At 42.2% G+C, this 24497-nt stretch overlaps 1 protein-coding gene across 3 annotated transcripts; it reads left to right on the top strand.

The window, feature by feature from the left end:
• Positions 1-1955: 1955 nt before the first annotated feature.
• On the top strand, positions 1956-24250 carry prrc2b (proline-rich coiled-coil 2B). 3 transcript variants are annotated; one of them, XM_008285568.1, is made up of 31 exons: positions 1956-2107; positions 6453-6630; positions 6753-6927; positions 7363-7465; positions 7710-7773; positions 7954-8097; positions 8712-9025; positions 9186-9310; positions 9422-9585; positions 10477-10564; positions 10664-10832; positions 11729-12074; positions 12193-12383; positions 12953-13154; positions 13537-13744; positions 14100-16151; positions 16361-16527; positions 16672-16787; positions 16883-17024; positions 17473-17549; positions 17697-17984; positions 18211-18312; positions 18487-18679; positions 18769-18866; positions 18953-19080; positions 19241-19481; positions 19633-19800; positions 20130-20209; positions 20367-20448; positions 20783-20992; positions 21760-24250. In XM_008285568.1, exons 2-31 carry the CDS (start codon positions 6516-6518, stop codon positions 21925-21927), a joined length of 6720 nt encoding a protein of 2239 aa, XP_008283790.1. In that variant the 5' UTR covers positions 1956-2107; positions 6453-6515; the 3' UTR covers positions 21928-24250. The 3 variants fall into 3 exon arrangements, with proteins under 3 accessions (XP_008283790.1, XP_008283791.1, XP_008283789.1); XM_008285569.1 differs by having other exon boundaries at positions 6750-6927; positions 16364-16527; XM_008285567.1 differs by having other exon boundaries at positions 6750-6927.
• Positions 24251-24497: the final 247 nt, after the last annotated feature.

The following is a 24497-nucleotide window of genomic DNA, read 5'->3' as shown; positions in this document are numbered from 1 at the left end:
TTAAGTAATCAAAGATTAAACTTTTGTTTCTTCTTTTTCGAGGCTTATATCATTTTAACTGTGCCATACTGAAAACACATGTCTAATTCCATGGTTGTACTGTTTCCACAGAGATGCAGGACTTTATATTGCAGTTGAGCCCACAGAGAGGAAAAACTTCTTCATCTTTTCAGGTATCCTCTGAAATAATCCTGCGAGAACAAAAGAAAAAAAAAAAGTGCCGTGTAATATATTAGTCGTGAAAATACCCCAAGTTAACAAAATGTCTTTGATTGAATGACAGCTGCTGGATCACTGGGGGACTTTTGCATCTTTGCTAGAACCAAAACAAAGATTAGACAAGTGCTCCCTCTAGTGGAACATTCTGGAGCACAGCTGAGAACTCCAGGAAATAATCCATGATGAACACTGGCAATGCTATACAGAGCTTTTATTTGTTTATTTGTTGAAAATGTACTTATTTTGTGATTTAAAAAAATGATTCAAAGCAAAGAAGAACAAGGGACAAACAAACATACAACAAAAACAAACCTGTCATTCAATCTTATGTAATTCACCAAGCTATAAAAACCAGATCTGAATATTTTTTAACTAAACCTTTATCTTACATCATTTTGATTGTTCTTGAAATTAAGCAGAAAAATGAGTATGAATATGAATGAAAAGCTAGAAAAGAAAAATGTTTTTTGCTATACTATAAAAGTTGACTTAATTAATATTATTTTTTCTGCCAGTTAAGGTCAGGAGGATGCTTATACTATTGTTTTAAAGCTAAAAAAATATATACTTTATACATGCTCTAAATGCATTTAATCTCAGGGGGGCTACTGTATTTTGTGAGGTCTAACTCAGCTCCCACACCAGAGTCCCAGATCAGCATGTTTGCACGATGTAGGTGGAGCAGTTCTGAAATGTTTCATACTGAATACTGGTGAGTAGAAATATTTTATGTTACATCACAAGCAGGATAAAATACAGTCATGCCAGTTATGTACTACAAGCAAGAAACCTGCTTGCCTATTCTAAATAATGACTCCTAAAGGCAGATGCTTAACAATGATAATCGTTGCACCATCGGTTGACCTTTTTGGAAAACAAAATTTACTTTTTTATGAAGACGCAACAAAGACGCAATGAGTTTTCCCTCAGATTTATATGTGCGGGCTTTAAACTACGCTGGTTTTCTTATGACTGCTGAAATTCCAACATTTAAATGAAGTGATTACTCTGGTCTTTAAATACATACAATATATTATTCCAGAGTTTGAAAGATATATAGAATACAACAGCAGCAACAGAAGAAGAGCTTGAGTATTAGAGAATCAGACAAAGTTTGCTTTTTAAATTAACACTCTGCCCCTTAGAGGAGAGGTGCTCATCACAGATAAACCTACACTCTAAGTTTATTGCCATTATGCTTCCATTATGTTGTAAATGTATTTACTTTGAATGCAAAAACTTACATCTTATCCCTGCATCGGGACGGCATAATAATATATATATATATTCTTTTCAACCACAATTCAAAAGCAATGTCTTATTTCACTAAACTATAATTTAGCAAATTTTTATTTATTATTACTTTTTTCAGTTTCTAGTTATTTGAGTGACTATTGTGAATTTTGCCTTTTCTTTAATGGAAGGGTATGAATACATTTGAGGATGTGCTCATCATTTGTCTCTTCAGTTCAGTCTGTCATTTTTTAAAAATAATAATAATATTAAATACAATATTAAAGCGTATTTTTAGCCTGACATTTATTGTTGTCTTCGATTATACAGCCATAAAAAAAGTTGATTAACATCTTGTGAAAATGCCGGAGTGCGGTTGTTTCTGTAACTGCAGTAATAAACCAGCAGAGGGCGGTAGCTGCATTTCTTGCCGGGCGACGTCGTGTGATGACGTATGACGCACGGAGCCGAGCCGATCCAGCCTCCACTCTGCCCCGTTCATTCTCAGGCCGGGTAGGACCCCAGCAACAACACTGCGATCGGTTCAACCTATGAAGATTCGGCTTTACAATCGCAATCCATCCTTTGAGTAGACAACATTTTGCGGAAATATATCACTGTCACTGATCAGAAGACACCCTAAGTTGTTGAATCGGTGAGTTCTGAGTGCGGATAAGTGCGTTAAATCTCCCCGTTTTGCTCGTCTTCTCAGCTGCCCAGTTTTATTGTTGCTTTGTTCTGGGCAGCAGCCATTTTTAATCGCCTTGTCCTACATTCCCATCGCTGTCTTCAGAGCGTTCAGAAAGCCAAGCAAGTTTGAAAACGATAGCATGGGTCCGGGTGGTTTTGCACAAAGATTTCCACAAAACAGCCGCGCTTTAATCAGTCGGCATATGTGTAAATGCGCTGGGGAAAAAACTCCCGGCCTGTCGGGGTTGTTTTTGTAATACTACACTGGAAGTTTAACGGGGCTGCCGTGTCGCTAGTTTTCCGACAAGCTGCGACTGTCGAAGGCTGTTAGCTAAATGCTAAGTTGGAGCTATTTCTGCGTGCTCGCCCAAATGAAACAAAAAGCAGAGATTTGTTTGCACAATCACTGTTGAAAATGCGGTGACTGTAATAATAAACGGCTCTACAGGACCTTTACCTGCTAGCATTTGATGTTTACATAGCCATTTTGGGTTAGCCACCCGCTAGCATATTTTACAAATGCTTGCTAGCAACTGCACCAAAGGTTCCTACCGTTTGGTCGTTTTATATGTTGTTAGGTTGTTTTCATACTGTTCTGACCTGAATGAAACCACCCATTGCATAATGTTACCCCTTGAAATAGGCTGTGTTTTTGTTTTCATGTAACGAACTGACTGGTGTCAGTTTCATGTGCTGGAATTAGCATTAACCTTAGCTTATAGTGGGGCAACGGCGCCTGCAACTAATAGGAGGTCAAGCGGTATTCTTTGCTCTTAAATAAAATATTATCATCACACTACATCCATCTTTACTGCTATGGTTAGTTTATTTTGGTTGTCTGGTGGTTAAAGCGTTAAAATGTAAACAAAGTCAAGAATTGGGTAGCGGTCATAGCGTTAGCTTACCTATCTAACTAAATCTGTAGTGTAGTGATCTAGAAATACCAGATTGTTTCTGTAGCTGCGGCAGAACGACATATTATGGCTTTGATTTCATACAAAATTAAATCAAGCTTGATGAAAAGGTATTTTTCTTTGCAAAAACGCCAATGCGGAGCTTTTACCGAAGGGCCTCCAGCACGCTATGGATTGACGAGTATTCAGCTCAAACATCAATATGTGTCGTTATTTTCATCGTCTTTTTAAAAAAAATATAGTCTTCACATCGACATGTTAAGCCACTGTCTGTGGACTATAGGAGCCCTGCTAGCTTTATGTGTGCTTATAAAAATAGCTCCTTTCTTATTGCTTGTGGCTGCCAGTGTCATATTCCTCAAATCTCCCCAGATACATTGTTTATGTACAGGGCTAAGATAGATTCTCGGGAAAAAAAAGGAGCACTGGTACCCATCATAGAAATGCTTCTGTTTTCAGATCATGTTTGACCATGTACCACAACATTCAATCACAAAAAACACATGCAAGGGTGTGCATTGAATTTGATCGTCAGGTAGAAAATACACCTTGTACCATTCTTGTTACTGGCAAATCATTCCTTTTTCCACCTGTGTATTGTGGCAGATCTACATGTACAGAAAGCTAACTTCTAAATTAGCTAATCTGTCATAGATTACAAAATTCAATTTGGGTTTTATGTTACTTTATAAAATGGCTCTGCAGCTACGCAAGAATGAATGAATTTCTGTTTGTGTGTTTACCTGGCCTGGTGTGATTTTGTGTTTTTCTGCAGTTAGTAGTGTTAGAAGTTAGCGCAGTATTTGATGTGTGTTGTATGTTAACATACAACCATTTGCAAAGGTGTTAATACTAACAGTTTCATGTTGATTAAGTGTTTAAATCATATATGAACTGTTGACAAGCACAGGGCTTATTTATGCTTTGAGATCACTGCTATTGTTGAAGTGTGCTACAAGTTAAAGCAGCCTCTCTGCAAGCATCTTACTATGTCTACAAAACAATTCACCAGGAAAGAATAGATGGAAATAGAGTTTCAACCAGGAAAGAGAGGGGATTCTTAATATGGCACCATCATGACACTTATTTCCTCCCAGCATGTACTCGGGCAGTCACACTTAAACATGTCAAATTCTTCTTCAACATTTATCCATAGTGCTATTTGGCCATGCACACAGTTGCAGTCCCTTCTGTGACTAAATATATCTTTGTGGTGTTAAAGGTATGTAGGTAGGTATGTCTGTGGCAGTGTTTCTGTTTATTCAGGAGAATCTACATCATCACTTTTCAGTGTAAACCGCCATATTTTCTATAAAACATATACAAGAAGTAAACATTTAGGAAATAGTTGTGATAAAGATGCCCTGATGATTGGTGTCTGGTTTGACTGTTTAAATAAAAAGGTGGAAAGAAACTGAACCACATTGGTGTAAACATGATTAAACTTTTCTGGAGGAAAATTAACTTTGAAAACATTACTGTGGCCATTTGTTTGAGGGTTAGGCAATTCCCTGTTTAATGTAAGGACGCGAATAGAGATCACACTCCTGTAATATTGTTGTCCACAAGGTCTTGATTAAGGGCTTGTTTGTTTATAGTGGGACTTAGTAAGAAAGAAAAAAAGTTTATTGGGCCCGTTGAACCTCCAGGAGTTTCTGAAGGTTCTTGAAAAGGCCAGTTCATGGTTTATACATAAGTGGATCACTGCCATTTTTGAATGCAGACACACACGCTACACTTACAACTGAGGGTACGTGTTGGTCCGCTACACAGACGCATTCCATGTATGCACAGTACGACTGTGAGTCGGCGTAGGTCTTTATACGTCAAGTGTCAAACATCTGTTTTGTTTTCTGGTGCATCTGTAGTCAGCACTTGTAGCACAGACAGTACATGTGGTTACAAATTTTAGGCAGCACGAGGATGACAGAAAATTTTTATCACATGGAAGCCATGAATTAGACATTACATGGTCTTTTGTCACAGAGAAAATACATGAATTAGTTTATTGCGTCTCCTATTGTCTTTACCAACAAAGTGCACAAATAGGAAAATCTGTGAAATAGTTCATAGCTGTCACAGAGGTTAGAAGACTGCTGTCAGTGAAATGTATTCTCACTTCTGCCATTGGCCTGGTAAGGGAAAGTGAAGACAGAAAAGCTACACACATGTAGGTTGTACTTATTCACTTCAGTGATGAGGACTTTAAATCTTTGGATTAATAGTTTCTCAAGGAAACTTTTTCGACAGGTCTGGTGTTCAACTATTTTCTGTCCCAAAAATGAATTCCTTCAGATGTTAGAAAGGGAGGTAGAGGTGTTATAATCAGGATTGTCTGATATTCAGGTCAATACAGTACTGACAGTCCTGAATTTTGCTCAGAATGGGTAATCTGGTAATTAGTCTTGCACAAACTTGTTTACGTACCTTTCATATATACTCATGGAAGGCCGCCTATCTGCAGCACTGGTTCTTATCACAGCCACTCACATACACATCACTAACATTTGTAAGGTATGTATTTGTACAGCAGCAGTTATCCTACATTAACTATGCGTCTCACATGTCCCAGATATGTCGTACATGCTGGAGTCTCTGCCCTGTATTCAAGATGTAGAAACAACAAAAACTAGAATTTAAGTGAAGGGTCACAACAGATGTTAATGTGCAATAAATAACAGTTTTTCCATTTAATTTTAAATGTGTCTGAAAGAAGCAATGGCAGTCACTGTGCTGTTTTTCCATAGGGTTAATAATACAACCTTCATCAAAGCTGGCGTGGCACCAAAAGTTAGTGTAGAAATGCTTCTGATCACAAGACTTGTTACAAAATGAGCTTCTAATGCTGGACTGTTGAACTCCAGCCAAAAAGTTGTAAAACAGCCAAAAATTTTACTTGCGTGCACAAAATAGCTCAGTCTCACGTAAGGCGTCTGGCTTAAGTTTTGTGGGCGGATGAATTATTTGTAGCTATTTAAACTGTCAGTTCATCCACAAAGTCTCATAGTTAATGCTGTAATATGTCCTCAGATTAGTTTGTAAACAGAAATTCAGACAGTCATTCACCAAAAATAAAACTGTCTGTTGAATCTTGGGGGAAATGTAACATCAGTATAAATAGGAAATATATGTAGGATGTACTTTTGTGTAAATGGCAACATTTTTTGTTTTGACTTGTGTTTCTGTAACCAAATAAAAGGTCATGCACTACCTCAGTTACAATTTGTCCATAAAATAAGTTTTAAAAATAGGGTCTCTTGTTTTGTTTGGCGTCTTTTCATAGCCACGCAACTTGACAAGAGTCTAACCAATTCCGTGTTGTCGATATTTAGATGACACCTAGTGTTTCAAGAAGACGTCTGTACTTCAGATTGACATTCCTTCTCCTTTTTGCAGAATCAGAAGGCACTGGGAAGAGGCGTAAAGAAAAATTTCCATACTCGATGACATTACATCGCAATGTCCGATCGTTTGGGGCAAATAACCAAGTCCAAGGATGGGAAAAGCAAGTATTCCTCACTCAGCCTGTTTGACAAGTACAAGGGAAAATCAATAGAAACTCAGAAAAACACAGGTAAGCTTGACTCCGTTTTCTTTTTCCTTCAGCGTGCGCCGTTCGTCTCCGTTATCTTGTTTCAGCCCCTTTATTAATCTTATTCCCCTCTCTTTATCCGCTCGTGCTTTCTCTCCCAGTAGTTCCGCGACATGGCTTACAGAGTCTTGGCAAAGTGGCCACAGCCCGGCGCATGCCCCCACCTGCTCACCTGCCGAGCTTGAAGTCTGAAAACAAAGGAAACGATCCCAACGTGATTATAGTGCCCAAAGACGGTACAGGATGGGCGAACAAGCAGGAACAACCCGATCAAAAGAGGTAATGGGAGAAAGTTTTTTTAAGCCTTTACTCCATCATTATACATGATGCAGGGTAAATCATCTGTGCTACAAGTCATGTTTGGAGTTTTTATGCTGTGCCATAACATTCCAGTGGTATCCAGACAGCCTTTGAAGTTGTGTGGTTTTAAATGTATAGCTGACGTAACTGTGTGAAACACACAACATAAACAAGTTCAATACACTCTGTGTGCACCCTCTGAGACAAGCATCACTTTAAACTCCCATAAACTTCTCAGGGGGTAGCATCAGGGTAAAATAAAAGGAAGCTTTAGGCCCGATAGTAGTCATCTGATGAAATCGAACCAGTCTGGTGTCTCGTGACTGTTTCAGTTTTTTTGCTTTGAATCGTGTCACAGTGCCTGCTTTGACTAAACTCCTCCAAACAATAAGTTTTCTTTTTTCTTATTTGCAGTTCTATTGCATCAATACCACAGCTGCCGGAGTTGCAGCCACAGCTGGCTTTACAGAAGTCTGTCTCCAATCTTCAGAAGCCCTTACCGGTAGCCAACCAGGAGGTGTGTATGTTCAACTTGTGGCTTTTTTTTTTTACTAGCATAACTGTTAATTTTTTAAACATTGAGACATTGTCTTTAATACACAGCTGAAGATCCTCGAATTGAATAATTCTGTCTGCAAAACGGTGAAAAATGTATTCTCTGTGCAAGAAGGCTCACTCGAGTTTAAAAAAAAAAAAGTCTCAAAGGTCAGATCTCCATTAAATGTGTTTGACTGTGGTTTTGGTTTTCGTCATTTCTACAGAACACAAACACAGGTGGACCAAAGCAATGGGCCCAGCTAAATGGAAAGGCAGTAGAGCAAGATGGTGAGTCATCTCAGGTTGATCTATAATTCAGAATGCGTTGTGTTTAAAATCAAATGTAATGCTAATAATTAATATGCTGGCTAGATTGCGTTCCCCATATGTCTCTTGGTATAATGCTGTTCTGTGTGCAAGTCAGGCAGACATCTTGCTTCATGACACTTCTATCATTGAAATCATCAGGTTCAAGGGCCTCAAACCGACTTCAGCCCTTCTCTCACGAGGAATTTCCCACGCTGAAAGCAGCTGGAGAACAGGACAGGGCTGGCAAGGAAAGAAGCGGCTTCGATCCGTCGTATGGGCCCGGACCAAGCCTCCGCCCCCAGAGTAAGTTCTGGTTTAGCTTCCAAGCTCTCAGGAATTGAGTGGCAGACTCACAGATAAGCTAATGTCCCTTGAAAAACAAATTATTAAACTGGCGGCTAGATTTTTTTGGACTCTCTGGAAGATAATACTGTAAAAACACAATCATGGCTTGTTGACAAGTGAAAGGAAAGAAACCACAACAGTGAAGGGAAGAGGGCAGTTTTTAGCGGTTCTATAACCCCGTGCAGCATGTCTGTTGATGTCATGGACTTGCGTAGTTTTTAGTGAAGTCGAACAGACACGCTGACATATTTCTCACTAACAAATACTGACTCACAACAGCCACCCCCTGTTTTGGTCATTTCTCCTAGTTTCAGTGTGCAGACAGGATGTTCTTACTGATACAGAGAAAATTGTTTGACTTTTCAGCATTAATTCTTGTTCATAAAGGCATGGAGATGAACTTAAAACAACAGTGTCCATTACTTAGTGAAGTGTTAGTCATGTGATAAGTTTTTTCAATTATCAGTGCTGTAAAGGATTGCAGTTTAAAAGTTTTTGCTTTTAGAAATGCTCCAGTATTTTGTAATTTTGTCTTACTTAACTTTCTGAAATCTTCCCTTTCCCACATCCAGATGTGACGAGCTGGAGGGAAGGTGGTGGCAGGAACCTTCAGCCCTCGTCCCTGACCCTCGGCCTGCCAGCAGATCCTGAGGGTAAGAACACTGCCCTGGGTGAGACTGGCACCCCTCCAGCCTCATCTCACCCCACCTCTGCCACCGGCACCACCTCTTCTAGTGTAGTGACGGCTCAGTCACCAGGCCTTGACCCCAAGGAGCCTTCCCTGCGACCCGCTCAGCCTGTCCGCAGAACAACCGTCCCTACTGCTCTGCAGTACCAGCTTCATCACACTTCAACTGCTGTCTACCATGACATGTTGCCTGCATTTGTAAGTACCGTTCAACTAATGTGACTTTTCAGGCTGATGTTTGAAAAGAAAAATCTTCATGGCAGACTTTGCATAGTCACCTTTAAAATATTCTCATGAGCAGCTGGTTTGCCTGTCGTATTTCTGGTATGAACACCCTGTGTGATCCTGCTGTTTCCAGATGTGCTCTAAAGAGACACGTGAGGCCCCAGGTACAGACCATGTTCCTACCACCGTAGCAGCCCCAGCCCGATTCGACAGCAAACCCACTTTTAGGCAGAGCTATGCCAAACCTGAACTCGTCAAGTAAGCACAAATTTGAGTTTTCAAGCAGTTACACATGATTCCGCTGTTTGACGTAGAGATCTGCGACATCCAGCTGTTGTTCATTTGTAGTTCTGCCATCTGTGATTGCAGCGGTGACGCAAGAAGAGAGAACCGCTTCGTCCGTGCTCCGCCTCGGCTCTCTTCTCAGCCCATCCGAAGGCCTGGTGACAGGCCGCTTCGCCCTGCCATTATTAATCCCGAGGATTTGAAGGATCTGGATGAACTTGACAACGACTGTGAGGATGGATGGGCCGGTCAGTATTTCACAGACTTGTTTAGTTGCCTTGAGCACCTTTTTTAGGGGTGACCAGATCAGACATGACTCTGTGATGTTAGATTTTTCTACATTACCACATTTTCTTGATCAGCTCCTGAATATTCTGTTATTGTAGCTTGTATGTGAAGTATTGTTATTTTTCTTATCATACACCAACATTTATCAGTAGGGATGTCTCTGATATACATAGCTGATTGGCTACTAGGGTTATAAACAGCATGATTAGTATCCTGCCAAAAAATACATCATTACAGAAGGCGGCACATGTTTACTTGTTGAGCAGCTTATAGCAACTACTTTTCTTCAGCTTCTGCATTCATAGTACTGTAGGAAACCTACAAGAAAATGGCGGCAGTTGCTCGCGCTTTTACATTGATATACACAAAATTAGTCAAGTTACATTGTTTTACATTGAGAAAATTTGCATACTACATTCTGGTAAGTCAAGGCAGCTGTGTGTAAGATCCAGCTCTATCTGTAACTTTAAGAAAGCAAATGGCTAAAGGAATTCCATGTGACGGTCACTAGACAAGTCGGATGTGTTTGCACACCTGCTCAAAACACAGCAAGTGACTTGTCAGGCACAGACTGACAAATACTGTAATTTCATTTAAAATGCAGACCTTTTTCAATGTTCCCAGAGACATTCTTTGCTCTCTCAAAATGTCCTAAAGGAGCTTTTTAGCAGCTCAAGTACATTGTGGTCATATCACTCCATTCTGTCTAAATACCAAATGTACAATGCAAATCTCTGTTTAGTCAGTACTAGCTGAGAACATGCGTTTTATAACAGTGACTGGTTCAAATGCTTTTCATCCCATTCTCGACTACCGCTTAATTTTTTTCTCCTTTTTTTTATTTTTTGAAGGACTCCATGAGGAAGTTGACTATAGCGAGAAGCTCAAGTTCAGTGATGACGAAGAAGAGCACTCTGCTGGTGATAAAAACAAGATGTGGTGAGAGCTCTTTCCTCAGAGCTTGTTAATGCTCTAAATAATCACTGTCACAGTTCTGTCATTATTTAAAGGGTTTCTGTTTTAATTGTTCTTTTTTAGGACTGAGTGGGAGAGGGAGCGAGAGAACCAGCGGGACTGCCAATCCTCTCTAAGTTCAGGGGAGGCGTCTTACCCCCAGGAGGGCCCCGAGGACGGCTATTCCTACCAACATCACCACCTCGAGCCTCCCAGGAAGACCAATGGCAGATATCTCCCTACGGACACCCAGGTAACTACACACATTGCAGTGTTTTTCTCACTTTGATCCTTCTCTTTTGAGATTACTTATCTCGGATTAACTCATTATGATGTTATTCACAGTTAGAACACATCTTGCTCTTTAGTCCCACTGTGACGGTGGAGCATTAGACAACACTGCAGCGCATATGAATAGCTGTGTGTCTTCACGCGTCCTCGAATGAGACTGTCATTGTGAGTTGGGAGAGATGACCTTGCAGTAACCATAGTGATATGTATCTGACCACTTTTTACTTGCCAAGCCTTTTGCTTGGCAAGTGAAAAGGCTGTGACAAGCATAGTGGAAGGAAAGATTATGCTTCTGTTTTTACAGATGAGTTCTGATTTTATAAATCTGTCAAACCAGTAGATAAACAGTCGAGTTCATTTAGATCTAGATATTTAATATTCTCTTTTACCAAGCAAGTCTTTAAGGCTTTTACCCTCTCAGTGTGAGTGGGTGGGCTTAGCAGACCAGGTTGGTTAGGATATTCTAGGACCAAGGAGTCTTATGAGATCGATATGTAACAGTCATGTTAAGTTTGAATCTGGTCCTGAGCAGTTAGCTGTTTGTCATCCTTGCTCCCTTTTTTCAGTTCTTGCATATTTATAAAGAAACATTTAGCTTGAAAAGTGAGCATGAATCGATCTGTCAGCATGAGTGAAAGATTTACTTGGGATGACCGTCTTCACCTCCTACATACCCGTTTAGTAAAGAATATTATTTCTCAAAGAACTCACTGTTGCTGTTTGGCTAATCAAATTAATATCCAGAAATAAGGCAATAAAGTCTCATACTGGAGACCCAAGTCTTGGAACTGTTTTCAAGAAATGAACCTTCATAAAGCAGCAGCTTTCATTCTTGAACTGCTTCTGTATCACTTGTAGGCCCAGCAGAAAAACCAAGGTGAGCCACTTTCTGACCAGGACGATCACCAGCGTCAGTCTCAGACTCCAGCTCCAGCCAGAGCAAAGTATGTGTCGCCCGAGCTTTCCGAGGCAGTTGAGCGAGCCCGCAGACGGCGGGAGGAGGAAGAGAGGCGCGCCCGTGAGGAAAGGCTGGCTGCATGTGCAGAAAAACTCAAAAAGCTGGATGAGAAGTTTGGGAAGACTGAACGGCAGACGTCTCGGACAGAGGATGGCCAAAAGGAGGGAGAGGGCAAAGACGTCCCTCTGTCGCCAAACAGGGAACACAATAAAAGCCACCATGAGAACTGGCAGTACAGCACAAAAGGTAAAAGAGAAAAATGCCAACAGTGAAAGTAAACATGTACATTTAGACCTACAAATGATATTACAAAAAATGTTGCAGAAATTACTCATTCTAAGCATGTTTTGTGATCGATGTCCAGATGGAAGTGAGTGTCCCCCAGACAGCTCACCTGGCCATAGTTACCGTGAAGAGCCTGGCTTCTCTGCGTACCGTGGCAGTGAGGATGACGGCCAGGAGCCCTCCTCACCCTCAGGAGACTACAGCGGACGTCATCCCTCCAAACCAATGCCACCCCGCTTTCAAAAGCAGCCGCAGCACCACCAGCAACAGGTGAGAACCAGCTGATGCCACTGCTTACCGCTCCGGTCTGTGGCTATGGTTAGCTTTCTGTTTCTGTTGCATTCATTAGTGCTTGAGAGGTTTTTGCAAACGAGATTTCCAGACTTGCATATTCATGGTTACGCCAGACAGAAAGCATTTCTAATGGTAACACCACCTGTGCTATTCCCACTACAACAAGCACAACTTTCTGATGTGAAAAAGGCTTGTAGCTTCACTAGTTGGTTATTTTATCCTTTACAGAGAATTTCTGTTTGACCACAGGGGGTGTCAATTTTGTCAATTAGAATCTTACATTTTCAGCCTATAATGTTAGTTATTTATTCTTTGATGAGAGCATCATTAGCATGTTTTGTGTTGAACCATTAATGAATAATAAAAGGATAAATGACATGTTTTCCAGTCTACAGGATGGATGTGGTACTAAGAAGACATAATGTCCTAACCTGACTAACTCAAACTGCCAAATCTCTCATATTAGTTTAAGTCTAATTTGTACACAGAACAGTGACTAAACATGTTTTTGATACCATATTGTGTGTGTTTTATGCATTCTGTAGGAACAAGTTTTCAAGATGCAGCATTGGCAGCAGTCAGGTCACCCTGCTCCATCGGGCTCAAGCCATGCCCAGCGGGGCTACTATCCTCCACATGTCCTTGGGTTTGATCCCCGCTGGATGATGATGCCGCCATTCATGGATCCCCGCATGACCCAAGGACGGTCTCCTGTGGACTACTACCCTGGTGCTGTTCACTCTTCAGGTAAACACTGGTGCACTGTCTGCTATTAACAAGAGGCATTCAGGCCCAGTATTAACTGTAAGTCAGCCATGTTTTGGAAAGAGAATGCAAATCGTCTGACTTGGAGACTAAAAATACACCTCAGGTGGCATCTATAAGCGTACAGCACAAGTCAAGTGTGAACTGTTCTATGCCCTGAGTAGACGACTGGATTTATTTTAAAATAGCATTCTGTGGCTGTTCTGTCAGACAAGCATGAGACAACTAAAAAGCACAGCTGCAAAGATTTCTGTGTAGACATGATGTACCCCAAGAAAATATACACAGCTGCACTTGAAATTTGTTTACTTAGCTTTGCTGTAATATAAAAACTCTCCAGTTTGACATCTGTCGTTGTTTTTAGGTGGAATGGTAAAACCTATCATGCATCAAGATCACTTGAACAGTCCTGGTTCTGATGAGGGATGCCATCCTAACCTGCACCAGGAGAGACGAACGCCTTCCACAGAGCCTTACCCTGTCTGGAACCAAGATGGCTACCCCTTGCGCAGCTTCACTCCACCTTACCAGAGACAGCATGAAAACTCGGATAGTGGCCAGCCTGATGACAGGTCAGTTATTGTGACAGAGAAAAAGCCTCAAATTAAGATGTAAGGCCCTCTTGTATTCGGATTACTGTTCCTGAAAACTGTTACTCAAAGCAGAATCTTTTTTTTTTTTTTATTCCCCTAAATCTTGGGCATTCAGTCATAATTGTGGAATAAAAGGGCAAGGTTTAAGTTTTTCAGGGCTATAGAGGGGATTTTATACTAAGCCTCAAAAATTAAAAATGGGCCATTGCTGGAGAGTAGTTACAGTGTGGCAGTGTTACAGGAGCCTATGTGCTGAGAAACATGATTTTCTTTTAATAGGCTTTGGTCTGTTTTTGTCATTCTTCACCTTTTTTGTTTCTCTTCATTTCCCCAGAGGTGACATGGCCTCTTCCCAACAGGACTCCTATGAAGAGAGGACCAATGAGTGCTTGACCCACACTCAAGATGATCTCCCCCATCATGCTTACCAGAGCCGAGGCTCAGACAGAGAACACCAGCACCATGACCAAGGCTTGCTCACCACTGCTCAAAACCTCTCCCAGAACCATTCAGAGTGTGAATACCCAAAACAAGACTCTAGAGACAAGCATCTGAAGGATGGTCTTGAATCTCATGATGAGACTTTAGATGGCGCCAAGGACAGCTGGAAAAGAGAAATTGGCCAGAAACAAGATGGGGGGCTCAGCAGTGCCCAAAGCCAGTGGTCTGAGGCCAGTTCCAGTTCCAGTAGTAGTGTCAGCCAGCCATCTGAGACCAGTGGACGGACCTTGACCCGCAGAACTGGGCCCATCAAGAAACCAGTTCTCAAGGCCTTGAAAGTGGAAGACAAGGAGAATGAAAAGCCAAAACCTGAACCTGAGGAAAAGCCTGTCCCCTACCGCTTGGAGAAGGAAGTTCTTACTAATGTTTACGACTTGAAGAAAGATAACCAGCCTGCCAGCAACAGGCGCTCAGCATCACCTGTTGTTGAGAAACAGCCGGAAGAGAGGCAGCGTCAGTCACCAGCTCCCACCAAAACAGAAAGACCTCTGAGCACACACAGCGATGATTCTCCCAAGGAGAGCACCTGGGGCAGTGGTAAGAGCCAGTCACCTAGAGATAACCAGGAAAACCGAGAACCTCAGGCACCACGGCGCAATAACTGGATCTTCATTGATGAAGAACAGGCCTTTGGTGCCGTCAGGGGAACAGGTAGAGGCCGCAGTCGAGGTTTCAGAGAGTTTAGCTCTAGAGGTGGAACCCGTGGTGGCCGAAGTGGCGATAATCTCAGAGGGGCTTATAACAACAATAACAACAGCAGTGGCAGTGGTGCTCAGCGGGGCGGCAGAGGGCGAGCAGCACCCAGGGACCTTATCAAAGTCGAGGAGTTCCAGAGGGGCAAACCCCGTAGGCGAAATGTCAGTGAGACCTTGAGTGAAGCCTCTGAGTATGAGGAGCTTCCTAAGAGGCGCCGGCAGAAGGGATCTGAAAATGGAGAAAGTTACACAGAGTCTGCAGATGTCCGTAAAGCAGATAGAGACTCCTGGAGATCCAACAAGGTGTACACAGATGACCAGGCAGCCGCAGACTCCCGAGAAAAGACCAAGGTCAGCAGGGGCTTTGGAGGTCGGGTGTTGCCCCCCAGACTTAACACCACTGGTAGCTACAACCGAAGCTTTGGAGGATCCAGGGACATTTCCACATGGAGGGGCCGTGGGCCCCAGTTCAGCAGCAACAGCAGTGGCTCCATGCAAGAAAACGGTTACGGTCCTGGAGCTGAGACGACTTACTCCCGCAGACCCCCAGTTGAACGTGACACTCTCAAGTACACTCCTAAATTTACTGGCTCCTTCATGGAAAATGGCACAGAAGACCGTGAAGGGGAATATTACTTTGACAGCGACAACCCTGACAGACAGATGTTAAGGAGACGCCGTCCTCCACGTCAGGACAAGCCTCCACGATTCCGTCGTCTACGACAGGAACGTGAGCCTGGGTCAAACCAGTGGACAAGTGAAGAGTACATAAATGGAGACTTTGCAAATCCCTGGCCAGGTCGCTCCAAAGGCAGCGATGACAACTGGCCAAGTGGTCACTACTCTGGACGGTCTAGCCAACACGGTCAGACAGAGGAATGGGAGACAGGATCAGACAACAGCGACTTTGGTGACTGGAGAGAGAAGCGAGGTGGAAGTGGAGGTGTGGCTACACAGGGACATGGGGATATTCCCTCAGACTCTGGCCATAGCGAACCAGGCTCTGGTGAGAAGAGGGAGCTTTCCAAGAGAAGCTTCTCCAGTCAGAGACCATTGGTGGAACGGCAGAACAGAAAAGGGGAGCCATCACTGCTGGAAGCAAGCAAGATGGCACGTGCACCTGATAATCCTCCCACCTCCTCCTCTAACAGAAGTGACAGTTGGCAGAATGGAGGGACTTCTTGTAAGAGGTGAGATCAATAGTAGAACAAACTAGGAAATATATGTACGTTATGCTATCCTGTACCATAGCATTGCATTTGGGAGCTATATTAATGCTCTTGCTTCGTATTTTAGGTCTGCTTAGAAACCAACAGCACACTGTGTCCTTTATCAACTTCGTTTTGAGAAAACAAACATCCAATTAAAATCTCTTTGTGTCTTCCTTTTCTGTTTTCAGCAGGAGTCCAGATGAGCCGGGCCCAGTCTATAGCTTAGAGCAGCCACCAGAGGAGAGGGAGCCCAGCGAGCCCTCAGGAAAGAAATTAGAGAAGGAGCTGAAGCCAGGACCTGTCAAGACAGATATTTCTGAGCCTCTCTCCCAGTATGAGCTCAGCAGCTACCCAAGTGAGTCCAACTTTTGAATAGATGATGCATGTTGCAGTACTGACTCCTTCCCTGTGGTGACAAAATTTCTGAAATAACGTTCAACGCTGCAGTTGTTGCCTGTCCACAGATGATTTTGCACTGACAGCATGCCTGTTTTTGTAGTTGATGGAGATGCAGGAGGACCAGGTCCGAATCCAGATGGATACCAGGACGCCTTGTCCAAAAAGCAAAGACGCCCACAGGAAGACGAGAGGAGGAGGAAAGAACAGGGGGCTGCTGTAAGTTTGAACGTGTGCTCAATTAAAATGCTCCATAATTATGCCCAGAATTGACAAGAAGTATGTAATTGAAACTTTCCTTCTGCCCATGTTAGGTGCCAGTGAAAAACCGAACAATCACATCCAAGATACCGCCACGCTTTGCCAAAAAGCAGGGAAGCATGAGCCTGGAACAACCAGAGGAAGCAATTTCTTCCAACAACTTGGGAACTGAAATCTGGGAGACCAACAGCTCAGGTAGTTTTCTGTTAATATTCTTGTCCTTGATAGTTTTATCTCATGATACCCTTGACACGTGTACTTGAAATGGAGAACGCATATTGTCTTAATCACTGCATACGTACAGCATTTAATTATTACTTGAGAGGGTTGAAAATGTTATATTTACCAAATATTAAACCAAAAGATGAGGTTAAGATAGCATTTCTTCAGTTTGGTAACTTGGCTCTTTACACTGTTTGTGGTGGACTTAGCATAGGCTTCTTAAATGCTCCAAGACTTTTTTGAAAGAAGGGATCTTAAGGAATGATGTAGAACATGTAATCCTAGTAAAAATTTGAGTTTTAAATATGTTTTTCTAGAAAGAATTATATTTACCAAGGCCTTTGAATTGAAATGTGTGAAATGAGAAAAATTGATTGTATTTTTCCACAAGCGATCACTGACATTCTTGTATCCTCTTTAGCTCTTTCAGTGCAGTCTTCCGGAGGAGACTCATGGACGAAACAGGTGTCTTACACTGGAAGCGAGCCCAACTCTGAGGTAGTGCATTGTAGCTGAATAATGGATTCTCCCTCCACCTAAACAAGTCTATCTCATCCTTATGTTATTATTTCATTTAATTGATTAATAATGTGAAACTGGATTGCTTTGAGAAATGAATTTGTACCTTTCCCTCTTCCTGCACAGGACTCCGATGCTGGCCCAGAACAGAGTAAAGAACAGCACAAACCAGGGCCCATCGGAAACGAACGCTCCCTAAAGCACCGCAAGGGCTCAGAAGGTGTTGATAGGCTGGAAGGAGGCCCGATCACACCAGTCAATGGTGTGGATCTCCATGTGGACACTGGGCTGCCCGTGCCTCCTATTGAGTTTGGCGTCAGTGCCAAAGACTCTGATTTCAGCCTCCCACCAGGCTCTACCCCAGTGCCCGTGTCCAATCCTGTTAACAAGCTTCAGGATGCCCTTACTACCAACGTGAGTGATTGTAACTGCATTTGTGTTGCCACTAGTTTAATTTGTTTACAGAATGACACAAGGTACAAAGATTGGCTGGACAATTACAGCTGGAACCAGTACAATCATTTTCAAGTGTGTTTTTAATGTAATAATGCTGCAGTGTTGTTGAGAAATGATGTGTGACTGTGACGTGATGCAATTAAATTCTCAAGCTGTTTATTTTCTTCTTTTTTTATCCAAACAGACGGCTCTCAATCAGAGTATCCCCATGTTGCGTTCCAACCACCTGCAGCCTGGCATTAACCTCAATCCTATCTCCTTCCCCAGTGCTGACCTCACCCTTAAGGTACTTGAATGACAATCCCACCGGCACAGAGCATTATCTGTTCTCACATGTAACAAATTAGGAATCATCAGTCTATTTACACAAACCTGGAAGAAATGTGGTGGACGCATAAAAGGAAAACTATCTGCGCTGTCAGAATGTACAACTCAACTCTAAAAGTTTCTCTTTCCACAGATGGAATCAGCACGCAAGGCATGGGAGAACTCCCAGTCTCTCCCCGAGCAGGGCTCTCCTGGCGGTGGTGCATCGGGCACCCAGCCTCCCTGCAGCGTTGGCTCATCCACTGGTGTCAGCTACAGTTCTTTTGGTGGGGTCTCCATGCCCCCAATGCCTGTTGCATCAGTAGCTCCTTCCATGTCCATGCAAGGTAAATAAGCATTTCCCTTTTCCTGTTAGATAAGGGATTCATTTATAAGAACTAAGCTAACAGCCTGCTGGTTCCTGTCCCTGATATAGGTAATCATATTCCACCGTTGTATCTGGATGGCCATGTCTTTCCAAGCCAGCCGCGCCTTGTTCCTCCCACCATGACCCAGCAGCAGACTTACCAACAGGTACAAAAATAAACACTCACGCAAAATCACACCGTCATTTGTGTATGAGCAGATTTGTTTAATGTTACATGTGCTCATCCATTCAGGCGGCTGCAGCCCAGCAGATTCCCATCTCTTTACACACATCTCTTCAGGCTCAGGCTCAGTTGGGGCTTCGTGGAGGTCTGCCTGTCTCTCAGTCCCAAGAGATGTTCAACTCCATTCCCCCCTTCAGGTATTGCCAGCTCAATTTTTAAGATATTCCCTCTGGTATCTTTATTACTTACGTTATGTTTGTTCATGCATGTGTCACACAAATTATTCTTGCTCAAGTGTAGTTTAATATGTAGTCTTTTTACTTATTGTGCTGCCCTTCTATGTCTTACTCCTTTCAGGTCCCAGGTTTACATGCACCCCAATCTGTCACAGCCCAGCCCCATGGTGCTCTCGGGTGGGGCCCCTCTCAAGGGGCCTTACTCAGCTTTCCCTGGCATGCAGCCCTCTGACATGGTTAAGCCACAGTCAGGCTCACACTATCAGCCTATGAATGGCAGCCAGCAGCTAGTCTATGACAGCCAGATGAACCAGGGACCTGGCATAGGTTCTTCACAATTAATGGACTCTCAGCTCATCCAGGTTAGTGGATTGCTGAAGCTACTATATTCAATTTGATTCTTGTCACTTTTCCAAAGGGTTTTTAAATTGTACACGGCGTTCATTTTAGCCCAGCAAGTACAAGTCCTGATAATTGATTGGACTGTTGACAGTGACTCTTTGTTCTCACCAGGTGACTATGCCACTGCCTGGCTCTCAGCTGCGCTACGGTTCAGCTCAGCAGCATCTCATCCTCCCACAGTCCATCCAGCTGCAACAGGGTCAGAACTTGTCCGTAGGAGCCCCACGCCGAATGCTACCACCCGGGTCCCAGCCTGCCGTCATGCCTGGCAGCAGGGAGGTGAGCCTTTCAGACTTTGTTACTGGATCCTAGGAGTTTCAGGAAAAACAACAAGAATACTTCTGTTTTTAGTTCTGAATTAAGGAAGCTGCTTGGATGAGGTGAAATGTCTACATGAACCAAAAAGAGAAGTCCAGTTGATTTTATGACCTGGATGACTGATAATTTATACAGACCTATGTTACATAACTTTCCATAAAGTAATGTTACATTTTACCTTAACACAAATAGTATAAACACATCTGCATATCTCATTTATCCTTAAGAAAATATGCAGCCCGCAATTATTTTTGTGTTGACAGTGTGTTTTGTCGTTGCTCCATTCTCAGGGCTCACAGATGGAAATGAAAGGTTTCCAGTTCTCTGAGAAGCCCAATCATTCCCCAGGCATATCCGGAGGTTCTTACAGGTGAGTGCAAATGATTTGTTCAAGCAGTAGACCTTCAATGAGTAGACTTGTACATATTGATCACACTACATATGCATCCATGACATCACCATACACATTTGAGAAATTGGATTTGAAAATATAACTTTTATTTCCTTTCTCCTCTTTTTGTCAACAGGCCTGGGTCTGCCAGCCCCAGTGGGAAGTCCTCTGGTCCTGGGGGGCCTGTAGGTCCGCTCCCCACACATTTTGCTCAGCAGGTATTTATTTTTGACATGTGTCTATTTAATCAGGCCATTTTCTAAATCTTGGACCAATATTACAGATTTTCTGACATCTGAGGCTGTGTAGTTGTGTGTTGTCACATTAGCTCACAGAATAGTCCAGGGTTTACTTCTAAAAATGTGTATTTATTAGCATGATTGGTTAAATGCACCACATTATGTGCAGTCAGAATGTACAAACTGATAGAATGCAATTGAACTCAGGCAGAAGTTGCTTTTAAAAATTTAATACTAGCATGCTAATTGTTTGTATTTCATTTATTTCCCACACCTTCATCTACTGTCCCCTCTTCCTCCCCATGACCACCAGGTCCCACCTGCTCAAGGCAGCATGGTGATGCACATGCGCCCCCCCACCACAGGCCCTTTCCCTAACCCCATCCAGAGACCTGTCATGCAGGTCAACAAGCCTGTCATCATCCGTTCCCCCCCTTACCCCAACCCTGGCCGCGACCCTCCCCACTCCACCCCTCCTTCGGCCCCTGAGCCCCCTGTCAAAGGGCCAGAGGATGGCATGAAGGTGAGCCACCCACTGTAAATATAGGTAATTTAATTTAATCCATTTTCTTTTTCTCTCTCTCTGAACTGATTTCTGTGTGTTTCATGTGTGACTTTGTCTTTCAATATAAAGTTTTAGATATTTTTAGTGATGTTAGACTTCTGGTTCTAAACTTTTGATAGTCATACTGATAGTTTGTGTGTAGCGTAAACTGTAATATGAAGTACATAGTTTTCATTGGAACTTTTTTCTTTGTTGTAACAGTAACTTTTGAATCCTTAAAGATAATCGACTATCAACAAAGAGTTCCATTTTTGGACGGTCTAACGCTGATTATGAGTTTGATTTAAGTGACTTTAGTGTGTAATTAAGATTTGGTAAATGACAGCTAGTCAGTGTGAAATTGGCATGATGGTTATGAATTGTGAGGGTGGGCTTATATCTGTGCTAAAATGTGGTTTAATAAAGGCAAAATGATCATATCTGGACAGTTTTATTTGCATGACTGTATCATTCGTTTACTATAAATCAAGTAGACGTATGCCATTGATTAAAAACTGAACATTATAGGAGCCAGTCATTGGCTGGAACAACTTGACTTTATACGTCTATAACAGTTGCAGTTGGAAGAAATTGAGCTAATCCTCACAAGACTGTTCAAGGTCTTCATTTTTACCTGATAGCTCAGTATTAGCTTAGAACTGTCTAAACACTTGTTAGTGCATGAATGTACAGCCTGCAAGACGCTGCAGTGGGTCTGAGTAACTCTGTGTCTTCTCCCTGTGCAGAATAAAACAATGCGAGAAGTGCGCAAGGCGGTAGGGGAGGGCAAATCACCAACCGGGGGTATGACCAGCAAACTCCAGGAGCCCCTACCCTCCACGGGACAAGCCAAACCAGCACGCACTGGAGCCATCAAACCCCAGGCTGTCAAAGTAGAAGAGGGCAAGGCATAACAATGGACCTTAAGATCCTCATCACCACCAAGCCTGCCAACGCAAAGCTCCTTGACCGACGTGTGAGCCTTCGAAAAACCCACCTTATCCCGAGGCACCAAGGCAAGGGGCGTACATGCAGACATCATAATGAATTGCCCTTCTTGAACTTTCAGAACTGGACACTATTATTTCACACCACGTATAGAGATATATAAATATATATAAATATATGCATACACACAAACAGTCTTTTAAGCAGATCTCTTCAAGGTCCTATTTAATTTATTATTAGTCACTTTTAAGGGGAGATTAGTCAAGAGAAAAGACGACGTGTTTTTGTGTTTTTCTCTGAAGCGGAGAAAAGGAAAATGGCCAACTCCGATGGTTCATTTTTCATACTGTTTTGCCAAACTGTATCTACTCCCTGTTGATGGACTCTAGCCCTTAAGACCAGGCAGACACTTGATACAACTTACTATGAGAAGCAAAGTCTGTTAAACATTTTTTAACAAATTTGAAATGCAGTGGGGCACTTTTTTGTCATTTTTTCTTTGGTATTTTGCTGGTAAATAAAGGTTAAAATCATGACCACCCATTCACGCTATTGGTAAAGGACTTATTTTATTAACCCAGAAAAAAAACAACAATAACTTCTCTTCAATTTTTTGAACATCATTGCATGTCAACATAGCAAAAAGTCGAGTGCATCACACACCAGAAATGCATCTTCTGGGGTATTTTCCCCCCCTAAATAATGAACTGTGGCGAAACTGCTTAGATCGGTAGAACTGATTTCCTTTTCTTAAAACTTTGCTTTTACTTTCCGACGCTCATTCTCTTCTGTATGTAAATTGAAAGAAAAAAAAATGAAAAAAAGATGGACATTTTACCAAAATCATGTTGCTTCCATGGGAATTTCACCGGCATCGATACAGCGTGTGCATGTGATGTGCTGAATGTGTGTAAAACTTGCAGGACTCCTACCTAGAAGCTAGCAACATTTTCACAAAGACTGTACCAGAACTCGGCATCCGTCATGCTGACATCAACTGTGGATCTTGATCAACCCGGCTGGCAACAATTTTGGGCTCATTGTGAAGTGTTGGTGGGCGGGGCGGGGGGCGTTCAACAATTGCTGTAAAGGACCCTCCCCCCCTCAAAAAAAAAAAAAAGCTGATTGAAATGTTTTTTGCTTTCTTATCGCTTTGCTTGGGTTGTAATGAATCAAATTGTCTGTTAATGAACATGTGATGTTAGTGATAAAATTGTTTTAACATCCCTCAGCATGGGGTGTTTTGCTTTTATCTTTTAAGGCTCCTGGAAGGTTTTTTTTTTTTCCCCTCTAATTTCATTCAGATCCCATTTAACAGTACTGCGGGAGGGGGGGGAATTGTGACGATTTGATTATCCAACATCTGGTCTCTGAGGTGGCACTAGCAATAAATGCAGCCTAACTATAAATCACAATCAGGGTCCAAACAACTTCTTCTTTCAGTTTAGCAGCTAATGATCACAAACGAAGTGCGTTGCTTGTTGAATTAAAAATACAAATCTTTGCTTAAGCTTTTTTTTTTTTTTTTTTTTGTGTGAGCACGGCAGTTCCAGTGGACTACGAAGGACTTTTAAAGTGTTTGTTCTATTTGAAAATGTGAAGCTGTTGCATTCATCACTTATTTTGGGTTGTTTTTTTTTTTTTTTTTGTAATGGACTTTCATTTTGAAACTCACAATGCCAATGTCATACCTGGTTAAATGTTACTGCTTACTATAAATGCTCCATGACACTACAAAAATGTTTATCTTTATGACAGTGTTTCACTGGTATATGTGTATATGCATACTTAACTGTACAGTCAAGCCTTGTCAGCGGGGAGGGGGGAGGAGGGGAGGCTTAAACCCACATTTCATTTTAGATATTGTGGCACTATAAAGGATTTAATGTCGAAAAAGGTCACTGTGTTCTCAGAATGGACTGCTTTCACCTGTTGATGGGTCTGTCGGGCTCGGGAGTGTTTTTTTTCGCCTCTTATCCCTTACTGCAAAAGATCTTGAAGCTTCTCATCATTGTAACTGCACCAAAATGTTGCCCTGACTTTTTTTGTACTTTTAAGATGCATATTTCATTTTTTTTGTCAGAGGACCAGTGCTTTCTACAGCTGATCCAGCATTCTATTTATCCTACCTGACCTTTATCCTATCAGGTATTTGGTCATTACTCTCCCTTGTTAAAAAAAAAGAAAAAAAAAAGAGCTTATTGAAAGAAAAAGAAATAAAGCAGTTGTGATTTCTTAAATGTACTGTTGATTGTGTATTCTCGTTTTGATATTAAAATCATGCCTTAAGTTCTTGTGAAAGCAGAAATTATAGGGGGATGGTTGTAGAGCTGGGCTTTGTGGAATACTTGTTCTTAATGGCGCGACCTTGTACTCTAATTATAATAATTTAGGGTCCCGTTCATTTGTGTCTTTAGCTTTTAGTGCAACAAATATTGAAATTGAGACCACAAACCAGCTCAAGTTGTCTGGGTCCTTCCAGCTCAGTGATATGTGACAAGTTAGCATTTTCTTAAACTACTGGGGGCAAACCAAC

The sequence above is a fragment of the Stegastes partitus genome, unplaced genomic scaffold (genome assembly GCF_000690725.1).
Source record: "Stegastes partitus isolate 25-593 unplaced genomic scaffold, Stegastes_partitus-1.0.2 Scaffold409, whole genome shotgun sequence".
In the NCBI taxonomy this organism is placed as follows: domain Eukaryota; kingdom Metazoa; phylum Chordata; class Actinopteri; family Pomacentridae; genus Stegastes; species Stegastes partitus.
Note: the sequence above shows the minus strand (reverse complement) of the source record. Positions and strands in the feature narration are given on the sequence as shown.